This window comes from Labeo rohita, chromosome 25 (genome assembly GCF_022985175.1).
Source record: "Labeo rohita strain BAU-BD-2019 chromosome 25, IGBB_LRoh.1.0, whole genome shotgun sequence".
In the NCBI taxonomy this organism is placed as follows: Eukaryota; Metazoa; Chordata; class Actinopteri; order Cypriniformes; family Cyprinidae; genus Labeo; species Labeo rohita.
The window spans coordinates 9,897,772-9,912,982 of record NC_066893.1 but is presented as its reverse complement, the minus strand read 5'-3'; the positions used below and the strand labels follow the sequence as shown (position 1 = coordinate 9,912,982).

At 30.1% G+C, this 15,211-nt stretch overlaps 1 protein-coding gene across 1 annotated transcript; it reads left to right on the top strand.

The window, feature by feature from the left end:
• The first annotated feature begins 2,299 nt into the window (after positions 1-2,299).
• dnaja (DnaJ heat shock protein family (Hsp40) member A) lies at positions 2,300-14,001 on the top strand. The gene is given in 9 exon segments (XM_051099334.1): positions 2,300-2,425; positions 2,697-2,849; positions 10,131-10,305; positions 10,421-10,525; positions 10,635-10,783; positions 10,785-10,863; positions 10,944-11,174; positions 11,286-11,386; positions 13,296-14,001. Coding segments are annotated over 8 exon segments (1,188 nt in total). The 5' UTR covers positions 2,300-2,425; positions 2,697-2,717; the 3' UTR covers positions 13,512-14,001.
• The last annotated feature ends 1,210 nt before the right edge of the window (positions 14,002-15,211 follow it).

Genomic DNA, 15,211 nt, shown 5'->3' with positions numbered 1-15,211 from the left:
AAAGTTTGGAAACGCCCAAGAAAAGTGGGGTTTTGGACAATACTGACATAAATCCTTTTTAATTTGTGATAATTTTCCACTGATAAAGGAACAACACAAACTGCGAAAACATATTTTATAACATAAACAGTTTATACATAGAAAAAACTTACATTTTCGATTCATCAAAATATCCAGCATTAGCAACTATTACAGCTCTGCATAACCTGGGCCTAAATTCATTGTATTCTAAACTTAATTGCCAATCAATTGTTGAAGTATTAAGCAGTGCTGACCCAAAAATCTTTTAAAAACCCAGGCCAAGATTAAACAAGTAACCAGGCATCACATCTGGCAAAGGCGCACGTCTGACTTTGACATGTATATATTGCCATTATTATGTATTTAAAATGAAAATTATTATTGCTGGTCTTCAATGATAATGTCAAGTTACTTAAATGTATTTGCACCAATACAAAGTGTGCAACCACACTTTGCCAGGGGTGTTTCCAAACTTTTGGAGGCAGTGTACGTTCTATATATTAGATAAGTAATACTTGATTAATACCTTTATTAACGCCTCTTTTTTTGCATGTGAAAATGCTGAAACATATAAGACAATATATGAAGAGTTCAGATGCAAAAGCCTCTAAATCCATCTGATGTGTTTCTTTAAAATTAGCATTTCTTATTGGCTACTCTGTATAGGTTTCAATGTAAATACTGGTGGTTCTTCTGATTGGGCTGAGGGTGGAATTCAGCGAGTTTTAAGTAAAAGTATTTGATGGACGTATATGTGTCAGGAGCATTCACTTACTATCATCTCATTTTTGACCGAGATGGCTTTTAGCTGGTTTTGCATCTGAACTCTTCCCTGGTGATAAAACCAGCATGTGCTGGTAGGTATGTTTTGATGCTGGTTTAAGCTGGTCCTTTGGTGGTCCTTAGCTGGTTTAAGCTGGTCCTTTGCTGGTTTATGCTGGTTTAAGAGAATAAAACAATAAAATGTACAGAAGTCCTTGACGGTAAGGGGGGATAAATAGGAAAATAATTGGATTTCTAAGTATTTTAATTTATTATTTTTTTTTTTTATTTTGTCTCATTTTAATTTATGCTGTTTTATTTAGTTTTATTTAGATATTTGTTGTAATTTTGAGAGGAAGAAACCAAACTGCCAATTGCCAAAAATAAACAAACACAAATAAAAATCATGGAGGGAAAAATCCGAAGTATTAAAATAAGAAAAAAATAAAATAAAATAACTAAATAGTAAGCAAATAAATTTGGGGGAAAATCCTAATACAAAGTGCTGTTTAAAAAAAAAAAAAAAAGAAAAAAAAAAAAAAGAAAGAAAAAAAAAAGAAGAAAAGAATAAATGGCCATTTAAAGGAAAAAAAAAAAAAAGAAAGAAAAAAAAGAGGCAGAATAAATGGCCATGGGAAAGGAAAATGTATAGGAATATATAAGAATATATATATATATGTATATATATATATATATATCGTTTATTCTCAGTTCATGTTAACTAATGTAGTTAACTAATGTTAACTAATTCACTTTTTTGTAAAGTGTTACCATTTAGATATTTGTTGTAATTTTTAGAGGCAGAGACCAAACTGTGAGTTGCTAAAAATAAATATACAAATAAAAATAATGGGTGGGAGGAAAAAAAATAACTGTGATAAAAGTAATTAAAGTTGGGGGGAAATGAAAAGTCCTAATGCAAAATGCTGAAATGGCTAAGCGAAAAAAATACAATAATACAATAAAAAGAAGTAATAGTATTTGATGGACGTATAATATGTGTCGGGAGCATTCACTCACTATCATCATCTCGTTTTTGACCGAGATGGCTTTTAGCTGGTTTTGCATCTGAACTCTTCCCTGGTGGAAAAAAACAGCATATGCTGGTTAGGTAGGTTTTGATGCTGGTTTAAGCTGGTCCTTTGCTGGTTTATGCTGGTCCTTTGGTGGTTTTTGCTGGTCATGTTGTCAAGGACCAGCATGAACCAGCATAAACCAGCATCAAAACCTACCTAACCAGCATTCCAGCATCAAAACATACCTACCAGCATATGCTGGATTTTTCACCAGGGTTCATATGCTCACATGCATAATATTTCTTTAAAACACACTGTGTATGTTAGCTAAAACATCATGCAAATCCATTCTAACATGCATTAAATTTGGTATCATTAATAGTTGCTTGGAGACCGTGCAAACATCTCAAATCCCATGTGAAGCTGCATGCCCTTATTCCATCCCATCCCGTCTATTCTTCGCATCGAAGGTTCCGGCGTTCGAGCTCGAGAAGGTTCTGGAGCGCCGCGGTTTATATAAGAGCGACAGCGCACGCGGCGTTCAGGCAGTAGTACAACAGTCACACAAGCAGACAGACCAACTCGACGCCGCACAGCGAGCCGGCTTTTCCTCTTCTTTTATTTCTGTGAGTATTATCAAACTCATAGCATACATAAATACAATCGCGAAGCTTTATTTGAAACGTTCACTGTAGTAAGGGACGGTTTGAGTATCACGTTAGCTTTCACGTACTAACGCTCTGTTGTAATTCAAGTGACCGCTTGTATTAACCTCCTCTTAATATATGTCTAGTTACGTGATTAAACATTGTATCAAGCTTTAATATGTCTTTTAACTATGTCATAGACATGTTGTGGCGGTAGGCTCGACTGTTGATATGTTGTGTTCATATACAGTGTCGCTGAATCCTGTCAAAGATGGTTCGAGAAACCGGTTACTACGATCTGCTCGGGGTCAATCCCAAAGCCTCGCTGGACGAGATCAAGAAGGCATATCGGAAACTGGCGTTGAAATATCACCCGGATAAAAACCCAAATGAAGGCGAGAAAGTAAGTGGAGGTGCTGAGCCGCGTGCGGATACTGTATCATGTTTCACGTTGTCTGGTAAATGACAGCGACAGAAATGAGAGGAACTTTCTGGAAGTGTCGGAGGGAGCGGAGGGATACATTTCTAAACATTGCTTTAAGATCTTTCCGCGTATATGGATGCAAATAGTTCATGCTGATTTGCATTTTGATTATTTTGTTTTACCTACTGAATAAAGCAATTAAAGGTGCAGAAGCCTTTGACACTAGGGGAAAATATATATTTTTTACTTTATCTAATTTTATTTGATTGTTTTCTTGTGTTCATTACGATGGTAACACTTTACAATAAGATAAAATAATGTAATGTTAATGTTAAAATAAATATTACACTTTTATTTATTAATCTTTACTAATGTTAGTTAATGAAACACAGTTGTTCATTGTTAGTTCACAGTGCATTACCTAATGTTAATAAGCTCAACTTGTGATTTTAATAATGCATTAGTAAATGCTGAAATAAACGTTAAAAAGATTAATAAATTGTGTTGAAGTAAAAATTTGACCAAAATTGACCAAAAAGATTTAAAGTAAAGAAGAAAAAGAAGGAGGACAGAGAATAAAACAATAAAATGTACAGAAATCCTTGACAGTAAGGGGGATAAATAGGAAAATAATTGGATTTCTAAGTATTTTAATTTATTTTTTTTTATTTTGTCTCATTTTAATTTATGCTGTTTTATTTAGTTTTGTTTAGATATTTGTTGTAATTTTGAGAGGAAGAAACCAAACTGCCAACTGGCAAAAATAAACAAACACAAATAAAAATCATGGAGGGAAAAATCCAAAGTATTAAAATAAGAAAAAAATAAAACAAAATAACTCAATAATAAGTAAATAAATTTGGGGGGAAATCCTAATACAACGTGCTGTTTAAAAAAAAAAAAAAAAAAAGAAAGTAGAAAAAGAAGAAAAAGTAATGACCAAAAAGAAATTTAAAGTAAAAAAAAAAAAAAAGAAAGAAAAAAAAAGAGGCAGAATAAATGGCCATGGGAAAGGAATATATATATATATATCTCGTTCATTGTCAGTTCATGTTAACTAATGTAGCTTTTTTGTAAAGTGTTACCATTTAGATATTTGTTGTAATTTTTAGAGGAAGAGACCAAACTGTCAGTTGCTAAAAATAAATAGACAAATAAAAATAATGGGTAGGGGAAAAAATAACTGTGATGAAATGACAAAAATAATAAGTAATTAAAGTTGTGGGGAAATGAAAAGTCCTAATGCAAAATGCTGAAAAAAAGGCTAAGCGAAGTAAGGAAAAAAAATAATACAATAAAAATTATAATTGGACTTTTTAAGTATTTTATTTTTTTACTTTGTCTTATTTTAATTTGTTGTTTTATTTGGTTTTATTTAGATATTTGTTGTCATTTCGAGAGAAAAAAAATGCCAAAAATAAACACAAATAAAAATCAACATAAAAATATTACGAAAATAAAGTAATTAAATAATAAGAAATTAAAGTTGGGGAAAAAAATCAAAAATCCTAATACAAAGTGCTAGTAAAAAAGGCTAAGTGAAAGAAGAAGAAGAAAAAAAAAGAAGGAAAAAGAAAAGAAATTACCGAAAAGAAATTTATATTAAAAAAAATGCAAAATAAATGGCCAACGGAAAGACGAAAAAGAAGAAGATTAAAATGAAAAGTAGAAGAAGGAATAAGAATAAAACAATAAAAAAAGAAATTGACCAAAAAGAAATTTAAAGTAAAGAAGAAAAAGGAGGACAGAGAATAAAACAATAAAATGTACAGAAGTCCTTGAAGGTAAGGGGGGATAAATAGGAAAATAATTGGATTTCTAAGTATTTTAATTTATTTTTTTATTTTGTCTCATTTTAATTTATGCCGTTTTATTTAGTTTTGTTTAGATATTTGTTGTAATTTTGAGAGGAAGAAACCAAACTGCCAACTGGCAAAAATAAACAAACACAAATAAAAATCATGGAGGGAAAAATCCAAAGTATTAAAATAAAAATAATAAATTTTAAAAGTGCTGTTAAAAAAAAAGAAAAAAAAAGAAAGTAGAAAAAGAAGAAAAAGTTATGACCAAAAAGAAATTTAAAGTAAAAAAAAAAGAAAGAAAGAAAGAAAGAAAGAAAGAAAAAAAAAGAATAAATGGCCATAGGATATATATACGATATATATATATGTGTATCGTTCATTCTCGGTTCATGTTAACTAATGTAGTTAACTAATGTTAACTAATTAACTTTTTTGTAAAGTGTTACCATTTAGATATTTGTTGTAATTTTTAGAGGAAGAGACCAAACTGCCAATTGCTAAAAATAAATATACAAATAAAAATCATGGGTAGGGGGGAAAAAAAATAACTGTGATAAAATGACAAAAATAATAAGTAAATAAAGTTGGGGGGAACTGAAAAGTCCTAATGCAAAATGCTGAAAATGGCTAAGCGAAAAAATACAATAATACAATAAAATGCGACCGTAGGGACAAATCATAATTGGATTTTTAAGTATTTTATTTTTTTACTTTGTCTTATTTTAATTTGTTGCCTTTTTTGGTTTTATTTAGATATTTGTTGTAATTTCGAGAGGAAAAAATAGGCAAAAATCAATAAACACAAATAAAAATCAACATAAAAATGAAAAATATTAAAGTAAGAAAAACAATCAAAAATAAAGTAACTTAATAAGAAGAAATTAAAGTTGGGGGGAAAAAAAATCAAAAATCCTAATACAAAGTGCTGGTGAAAAAGGCTAAGTGAAAGAAAAAATAAAGAAGGAAAAGAAAAGAAAATATAGCTGCAAGCAGCAATTGCGGGGCCAAGCACAAAAGAGGCAGAATGAGGAGGCAAGGAGCAGCAGACCGACTACAACAGTGAGTAACTTAAGCCATTTTAGGATAATATCAGTTGAAATGGCTGAAAAATCATAAATACAACCAATCGTAATAAAATTTAATGGCTTATCACTTTTGACCAACAGGTGATGCTGTTTTCAAATTGATGTGACGTGTTCTGTGTGAAATGACAATGACACACACAAAGTTTGCCGTCATTATGTCAAAGCTTTGCAGAGATACAGCCTCAGATGTAGTTTGGCATCTTTCCAGCAAATTTGTTGATGCGCTAAACGAAAACAGTTTCGTATATCGACACGAAATTCATGACTTTTTGCCAGCATAGTCTGAAGATGATCTGAGTCAAATTTGGTGAAGATCGGACTAACAGTCTGGGAGGAGTTCGAAAAAGTAGGTTTTGTACATTAATCAACATGGCGGACAGGAAGTTTGGCCAATTTCGGCATAATGGGTATCAATGTTCTCGACTTGACCAAAGGAATCTATTGGCATCAGTTTCATTCCAATAGGCTAATGTAAACAGAAGTTATTAGCATTTTTGTAAATTTCATTATTAATGTTTAGTGAATGGCGTATTACTTCTGACCCATAGGTGGCACTGTTACCAAATTGATGTGGCTTGGTCAGAGTGTGGTGACAATAGTACATATAAAATTTTTTGTCAATATGTCAAAGGTTTGCAGAGATACAGACTCGGATGCAATTTGGCATCTTTCCAGTAAATTCGTTGATGCGCTAAACGAAAACGGTTTCGTGTATCGACACAAAATCCATAACTTTTTGCCAGCATGGTCTGAAGATGATCTGAGTCAAATTTGGTGAAAATTGGACTAACGGTCTAGGAGGAGTTCGAAAAAGTAGGTTTTCAACATGAATCAAAATGGCGGACAGGAAGTTCAGCCAAAATTGGCAAAATTGGTATCGGTGTTCTCAGCATGACCGAAGGAATCTATCAAAATCAGTTTCATTTCAATAGGCGAATATACGCAAAAGTTATTAGCATTTTTCGAAATTTCGTTATAACTTTGGCCCAAAAATTTTTATGTACATTCAGGGCATGGTGCCGAACATTTTTGTAATTAATGTCGAAACGATACGCTAATCCGTTTTCAAGATACAGCATTTTAAAGCTAAATTCAAAATGGCCGACACCCAAAATGGCTGGCATGGGAAAATTGGATATGGTTCGACTCGGTATGACACACCGAATCTAAAGAGACCAGTTTTGTGATTTTTGGACAAATCATTCAGACGTTATAAAGAAAAATAGCCATTTTTCGTATCTCCTGACCACTAGGGGGCACTGCACCGAAACACTGCAGGTAGGCTCAGGTCATGCTTGTTATAACACACACCAAGTTTGGTGTCAATATGCCAAACTGTTACAGAGATATAGCCTCACATTGATTTTTGCTAGCTTTTCGTAGAATTCTTTCGCGTGTTATTCGTGAACGGCTGGACGAATCGACTTGAATTCCATAACTTTTTGCCAGCGTGGTCTGAAGATGATCTGGATCAATTTTTGTGACAATGGGTGCAACGGCCTAGGACGAGTTCGAAAAAGTAGGTTTTACGAACAATTGAGAATAGCGAAAAAACTAAACCTTACGATTTTTGAATTTTGGTGTCCATTCGACTCGGCATAAGCCAAGGATTCAGAGGAAAAAAAGAATTTTTGTTGTGTGGCTTACGGTTCAAACGTTATTAGCATAAATCTTTGGAAAGTTTGGACAAGTGGTGGCGCTAGAGAGTTTGAGTTAGAGACTCCAAACTTGCTATGGTTAATGTTGGGACTGTCCTCTATCAGTGTGCAAAATTATACAACTTTCCCGCAAGCGGTTCTATGGGCTGCCATAGACTTGCGGCGGAAGAGGAAGAAGAAGAAGCGGAATAATAATAACGCCAACGGATACAATAGGTGCCACCGCACCTCCGGTGCTTGGCCCCTAATTAATGAAAAGAAATTTATATTAAAAAAATGCAGAATAAATGGCCAACGGAAAGACGAAAAAGAAGAAGATTAAAAAGGAAAAGTAGAAGACACACAGTTGGATTTTTAAGTATTTTATTTTGGTTTTTTTTATTTTGTCTTATTTGTATTTATGTTGTTTTATTTGGTTATATATTTGTTGTAATTTCAGAGGAAGAGACCAAACTGCTGACTGCCAAAAATAAATAAATACAAATAAAAATCTTGGAGGAAAAACATCCAAAATATTAAGTAAGAATAAACAAACAAACAAACAAACAAACAAAATAATAATCAAATTAAATAATTAAATGATAAATAATTAACATTGGGGGAAAATGAAAAATCCTAAATGAAAAATGAAAAAGTGAAAAATGAAAATGAAAAAGTGAGAGAAGAAAAAAAGAAGAAGGAACAAGAAGAGAAATAATTAAAGTGTTTCATTTTATTTTATAATTTGTCTTATTTTAATTTATGTTGTTTTGGCTATATTTAGATATTTATTGTAATAATGTATTGCAATTGAACAAGAAAAATGAGAGGAAGAGGCCAAACTGCTAATTGCCAAAAATAAATGAACATAAATAAAAATCATGAAGGGAAAAAAAAATCCAAAATATTAAAGTAAGAAAAACAAAATTAAACCAAAATAAAAGAACTAAATAATACCTAATTGGAAATTTGGGGGAAAACCCTAATAAAAAGTACTGAAAAAAGGCTAAGTGAAAGAAGAAAAAAGACAAGAAAAATGACCAAAATGAAACAGATAGTAAAATGCAGAAGGCAGAATAAATGCAGAATAAATGGCAAAAGTAAAAAAAAAAAAAAAAAAAAAAAAAAAAAAAAAAAAGAAAATGTGCAGAAGCCCTTGACAGTAAGGGGGACAAAAAAAAAATCACAGTTGGATTTCAAAGTATTTTATTTTATTTTTTATTTTGTCTTATTTTAATTTATGCTGTTTTATTTCGTTTTATTGAGATATTTGTTGGAATTTTAAAAAGAAAGAAACCAAACTGCCAGTTGCCAAAAATAAATAAACACAAAAATCATTGAAGAAAAATTAAAAATCCTAATAAAAAGTGCTGAAAAAAAGGCTAAATGAAAGAAGGAAAAAGAAAAAAAATGACCAAAAAGAAATTTAAAGTATAAAATGCAGAATAAATGGCCAAAGGAAAGAAGAAAAAGAAAGAGGAAAAAGAATAAAACTATCAAATGTACAGACATTGACAGTAAGGGGGGATAAATAGGAAAATAATTGGATTTTATTTTATTTTTTATTTTGTCTTATTGTAATTTGTTGTTTTATTTGGTTTTATTTAGATATTTGTTGTCATTTTGAGAGGAAGAAACCAAACTGCCAATTGCCAAAAATAAACAAACACAAATAAAAATCATGGAGGGAAAAATCCAAAGTATCAAAATAAGAAATGACTAAATAAATAAAATCACTAAATAGTAAGTAAATAAATTTGGGAGGAAATAAATAATACAAAGTGCTGTTAAAAAAGAAAAAGAAAGAAACTAGAAAAAGAAGAAAAAGTAATTACCAAAAAGAAATTAGAAGTAAAAAAAAATAAATAAATAAAAAAAGAGGCAGAATAAATGGCCATGGGAAAGAAGAATATTAAAGTAAGAAAAACAAAATTAAACAAAAATAAAAGAACTAAATAATACCTAATTGGAAGTTTGGGGGGAAACCCTAATAAAAAGTACTGGAAAAAGGCTAAGTGAAAGAAGAAAAAAGACAAGAAAAATGACCAAAATGAAATTGAAAGTAAAATGCAGAAGGCAGAATAAATGCAGACTAAATGGCAAAAATCATGGAAGGAAAAATCCAAAGTATTAAAATAAGAAAAATAAAATCCAAAAAATAAAATGACTAAATAGTAAGTAAATAAATTTGGGGGAAAATCCTAATACAAAGTGCTGTTAAAAAAGAAAAAGAAAGAAAGTAGAAAAAGAAGAAAAAGTAATGACCAAAAAGAAATTAAAAGTAAAAAAAAAAGAAAAAGAGGCAGAATAAATGGCCATGGGAAAAAAGAATATATATATATATATATATATATATATATATATATATATTATATATTATTATATATTATTATTATTATTTTTTTACTTCATCATTTTATTTTATTTTGATGTTTGTAATTTTAAGAGGTAGAGACCAAACTGCAAATTGCCAAAAATAAATAAAATAAAATAAAATAAAACAAACAAACAAAAATAAATAACTGTGATAAAATGACAAAAATAATAAGCAATTGAAGCTGGGGGAAAGAAGAAAAAGAGAAGAAGAAGAAGTGTGTTTCCAGACACAGGAAATGCTTTAAGGCACTTAGGTCTTCAGTAGAACTTTCTTGAATATACCTAAAGGAAACTGATGCATGATGTGTTTAGGCATTCAATATTAAAATGAGTAGTATAAGGATCCTTTCTTTTCCCCAGTTCAAACTCATTTCACAAGCCTATGAGGTCCTGTCAGATCCCAAAAAGCGGGATTTGTATGACCAAGGTGGTGAACAAGCCATAAAGGAGGGAGGCATGGCAGGAGGAGATTCTCCAATGGACATTTTCAACATGTTCTTTGGCGGCGGAGGCAGAATGCAGAGAGAAAGGAGAGGTGAGTGTCATGTTTTGTAAAGGAAACTTTTGGGGGTCTTAAATATAGTTTATACACTTTCATATGCTAGTGGTTGGTAGCTAATACTGTTATCTTTTTTCCTTCCATTCTTCAGGTAAGAATGTAGTTCACCAGCTCGGAGTCACACTGGAGGAATTATACAATGGTTCAACAAGAAAACTTGGCCTTCAGAAGAACGTGATCTGTGAGAAATGCGAAGGTAAGAAGGTTGCTAGTCTGTTGAGTTTCAGTAATGGAAAAATTGTTATAATAATATTGTAGTTCAAGACCAGCTGGTGATTTTAAGATGTAAATGATCTGTCTTGCAGGTTACGGAGGCAAAAAAGGCACAATTGAAAAGTGCTCAACATGCAAAGGAAGAGGCGTTCAGGTCCAGGTGCAACAGATTGGACCAGGAATGATCCAGCAGATTCAAAGCATGTGCTCCGACTGCCAAGGACAGGGAGAGAAGTTCAGCTCCCAAGGACCGTTGCAAAAACTGCAACGGAAACAAAGTGGAACGCAAGAAGAAGATTCTTGAAGTCCACATTGACAAAGGTAGAAGGACATAAACTCTACTACCTTCTATCTTCTTATGAAGTGTTCTAGAAACATACTGATAATGTTGTTTGTGACAGGTATGAAGGACGGCCAGAAGATCACATTCCACGGAGAAGGAGATCAAGAGCCTGGACTGGAGCCTGGGGATGTAATAATCGTGCTGGACATTAAAGAACATCCCGTCTTCCAAAGACAAGATGACAACCTGATCATGAAGATGAAGATCAAGCTGGTGGAGGCGCTCTGTGGGTTTAAAAAAACGATTCGTACACTAGATAACCGAATGTTGCTCATCAACTCACCTCCAGGTATGTCCTGTATACTGTTTATTTGTGAATAATGTTTGAGTTTGAATGAATGAATTTCAATTAATATTTAGTATGTATTAATTTAATTTTTCTTTTTTTATTCTGTTTTAGGCCAAGTAATAAAACCTAATGATCTAAAATGTATTCGTAATGAGGGCATGCCTGTGTACAGAGACCCTTATGAGAAAGGGCTTCTCATCATACGGTTTGAGGTAAGTTGGTATCATGAGTTATGCATTTTATTGATATTAGTGTTTTATTTTTATTTCATAAATAGTTGTATTTTATTTGATGTTGCAAAAAAAAACAATAGATAGTTTGCCTACTGCCAAAAATGTAATTTAAAACAAACAAACAAAAAAAATTAAATAAGTGAAACTAAAAAAACTGACAAATTAATTTTTAATATGATTTTTGTTAAAAATCTTACTTTTATTATTTTTTGTTTATTTTTTATTTTTTTATTATTATTATTTGTATTTAAGTTTTGCTTTGGATCTTCTAGGAACAAAAAACAAAACTAATTCAATATATGTTTTATTAGAAATTAATTAGATATAATCTCAGGGAATAAATAGAAAAAATAGTTTTAATATGATGTGTGATTATTATCATTATTATTATTATTATTATATTTTGTTTTATTATTTTATTTTGATTAGCATCTTCTAGGAACAAAACAAATTGCCTACTGCTACAAAACCTAATTATTAATAAAATATTACTAATTAAATGTAAAATTAAAGTAATTTAAAATAATATGTGTAAGTATTATTATTATTATTATTATTATTTATTATTATTATTATTAATAATTCATTTCACTTATTTATACTTTATAGTATTTTGCTTTGAATCTCTTGTGAAAAAAAAACGCTATACGCTAAAAAAACGCTATACGAAAAAAAAACGCTAAACGCTAAAAAAATGATCGCTAATAAATATAAAGTAATTTAATATAATTTAATGGTGTAATTTTTTTTTTCCATTTCATTTATTTATATTTTATAGTATTTTGCATTAAATCTTCTATGAACAAACAATTGCCTACTGCTAAAAAAACTAATTACTAATAAAAACTAAATATAAATTAAAGTAAATTAATGATTTAATCTGATGTGTTATTTATTATTTTTATTATTATATTTGTATTCAATTTCACATATATTTATATAAATATTATTTAATAAGACATTTTATTTTTATTTTGATTATTTAAATATAAATTAAAGTAATTTTAATATAATTTAATCTGGTGTGTGACTTATATTTTATTTATATTTATATTATTTATATTTTATAGTATTTAGCATCAAATCTTCTACAAAAGAAACAAATTGCCTACTGCTAAAAACATTAATTACTAATAAAAACTAAATATAAATTCAAGTAATTTAATGACTTAATCTGATGTGTGATTTATTATTTTTGAAATTTATTATTAGATTTATTATATTTGAAATTTCATTTGACTTATATTTATAAATAATAATATATAATAATATAATATATAGTAAGATATTTTATTTTATTTTATTTTAATTAGCATCTTCTAGGATCAAAACTTTTTGCCTACTACTAAAAACGCAATTACTACTACTAATAGTAATAATATAATTTAATCTGTTGTATTATTATTATTATTTAGCATTTTGCTTTGAATCTTCTATGAAAAAAAATTGCATACTGCTAAAAACCTAATTATTAATAAAAACGAATTAAATATAAATTAAATTCATTTAATATGATTCAAGCTGATGTGTGATTATTATTTTTATTACATTTTTATATCACTTTACTTATTTGCATTTTATAGTATTTCGTTTAATGCTAAATTGCTTAATGTTAAAAGCCTAATTACTAATAAAAACAAATTAAATTAATATAATTTAATCTGATGTGTGATTCTTATTTTTATTATTGTATTTTTTTATATATTTTAAAGTACTTCGGTTTGAATCTTTTACGAAAGAAACAAATTGGCAAATGAAAAAAAAGCCACATGGAAAAAATACATGAATGAATGAACAAGGGTGGAAAAACTTGTGAAAGCAAACAGTGATGAAATTATCATATGTCTTGGGACCATCACATCTCACAGAAGCATTTTTGTTCCCTCAGATTGAGTTCCCAGATAAACACTGGCTACCTGAGCACATGCTGCCTGACCTGGAGAGGTTACTTCCAGTTAGAGATCATGTCATGATGTCAGATGATATGGAAGAGGTTGACCTGTGTGAAGTAGACTATGAAAAACAAAAGAGAAACTTCAGTGGTGAAGCCTATGACGAAGACGAAGGCCCCAGGCATGGTGGCGTCCAGTGCCAGACTCAGTAAATGTCATATATAAGAAACATTGGTGCAATACTCGTGTGACTGCAAATGTACACTGAAAAATTAGGCCGGTTAAATTTAGTTCTTGCCGAGCAACACATACAGCAAGAATTTCCTTACCAAGCCTTACAAAATGGACCATTTTCTTCTTTCTGAAGCGTCTGATGAGGAACCAGGGGTGTTTTGCAATTACCACCACAAATGAGTATTAACTGACATTTAATTAAAGCAACTATTTTGGATAAAAACTTCATTTACAAACAGTTATTTAGTAGTAAGTGAAATTTGCATGTAAATTATTCCATCTGTATGATCTGAGTATGTTTACTTTTGTATGTTAATCTATAGATGTGCTTTGGTCAAGAGTGGGCGCTGCACTTTTTTGCCAGTTGAAAATCTGTATTTATACATTTTCTAAGAATGTGTTTAATGTGTTGTTTCCTTCCTTGAAATGTGTTTTATTTTTCCACAAATAAAACATTTCATTACAATTCCTCCTTCGTATACTTTAATATATATTATTGCAGAGCTGAGAAGTAACTGATTACATGTAATCTAGATTATGTAATCAGATTCCAAAAATTAAGTGCTTGTAATTAAGTACTTGTAACTTTCACAAAACATTTCATTACAATTCCTCCTTTAATTACTAGAATATACATAATTGCAGACCTGGGTAGTAACTGATTACATGTAATCTGAATTATGTAATCAGATTCCAAAAATTAAGTACTTGTAAATCTAGTACTTGCAATTTTTACAAATAAAACATTTCATTACAATTTCTCCTTTGTTTACTTGAAAATACATAATTGCACATCTGGGTAGTAACGGATTACATGCAATCTGGATTATGTAATCAGATTCCAAAAAATAAGTATGTGTAATTAAGCACTTGTAATTTTCACAAATAAAACATTTGATGACAATTTCTCCTTTGTTTACTTGCATATACGTAATTGCACTGCTGGGTAATAATGGATTACATGTAATATGGGTTATGTAATCAGATTCCAAAAATCAATTACTTGTAATTAAGTACTTGTAATTTCCCCCCCCAAAAAAACATTTCATTACAATTGCTCCTTTGTTTACTTGAATATACATAATTGTAGAACTCTGTAGTAACAGTTTACATGTAATCTGGGTTACGTAGTCAGATACCAAAAATCAGGTACTTGTAAATTAAGTAACTGTAAATTAAGTACTTGCAATTTTCACAAATAAACATTTTATTATGATTCCTCCTTTGTTTACTTGTATATATACATAATTGCAGAGCTGGGTAGTAACTGATTACATGCAATCTGGATTATGTAATCAGATTCCAAAAACTAAGCACTTGTAATTAAGTACTTGTAATTTTCACAAATAAAACATTTCATTACAATTTCTCCTTCATTAACTTAAACATACATAATTGCAGAGCTGGATAGTAATGAATTATATGTAATCTGGATTACATAATCAGATTCCAAAAGTTAAGTACTTGTAATTTTCACAAATAAAACATTTCATAACAATTTCTCATTTGTTTACTTGAATATACATAACTGCAGAGCTGGGTAGTAACTGATTATATGTAATCTGGGTTACATTAAGTACTTTTCGTTAAGAGTTCCTCCTTTGTTTACCTGAATGCACATAATTGCAGAGCTGGGTAGTAATGGATTACATGTAATCTGGGTTATGTAATCATATTC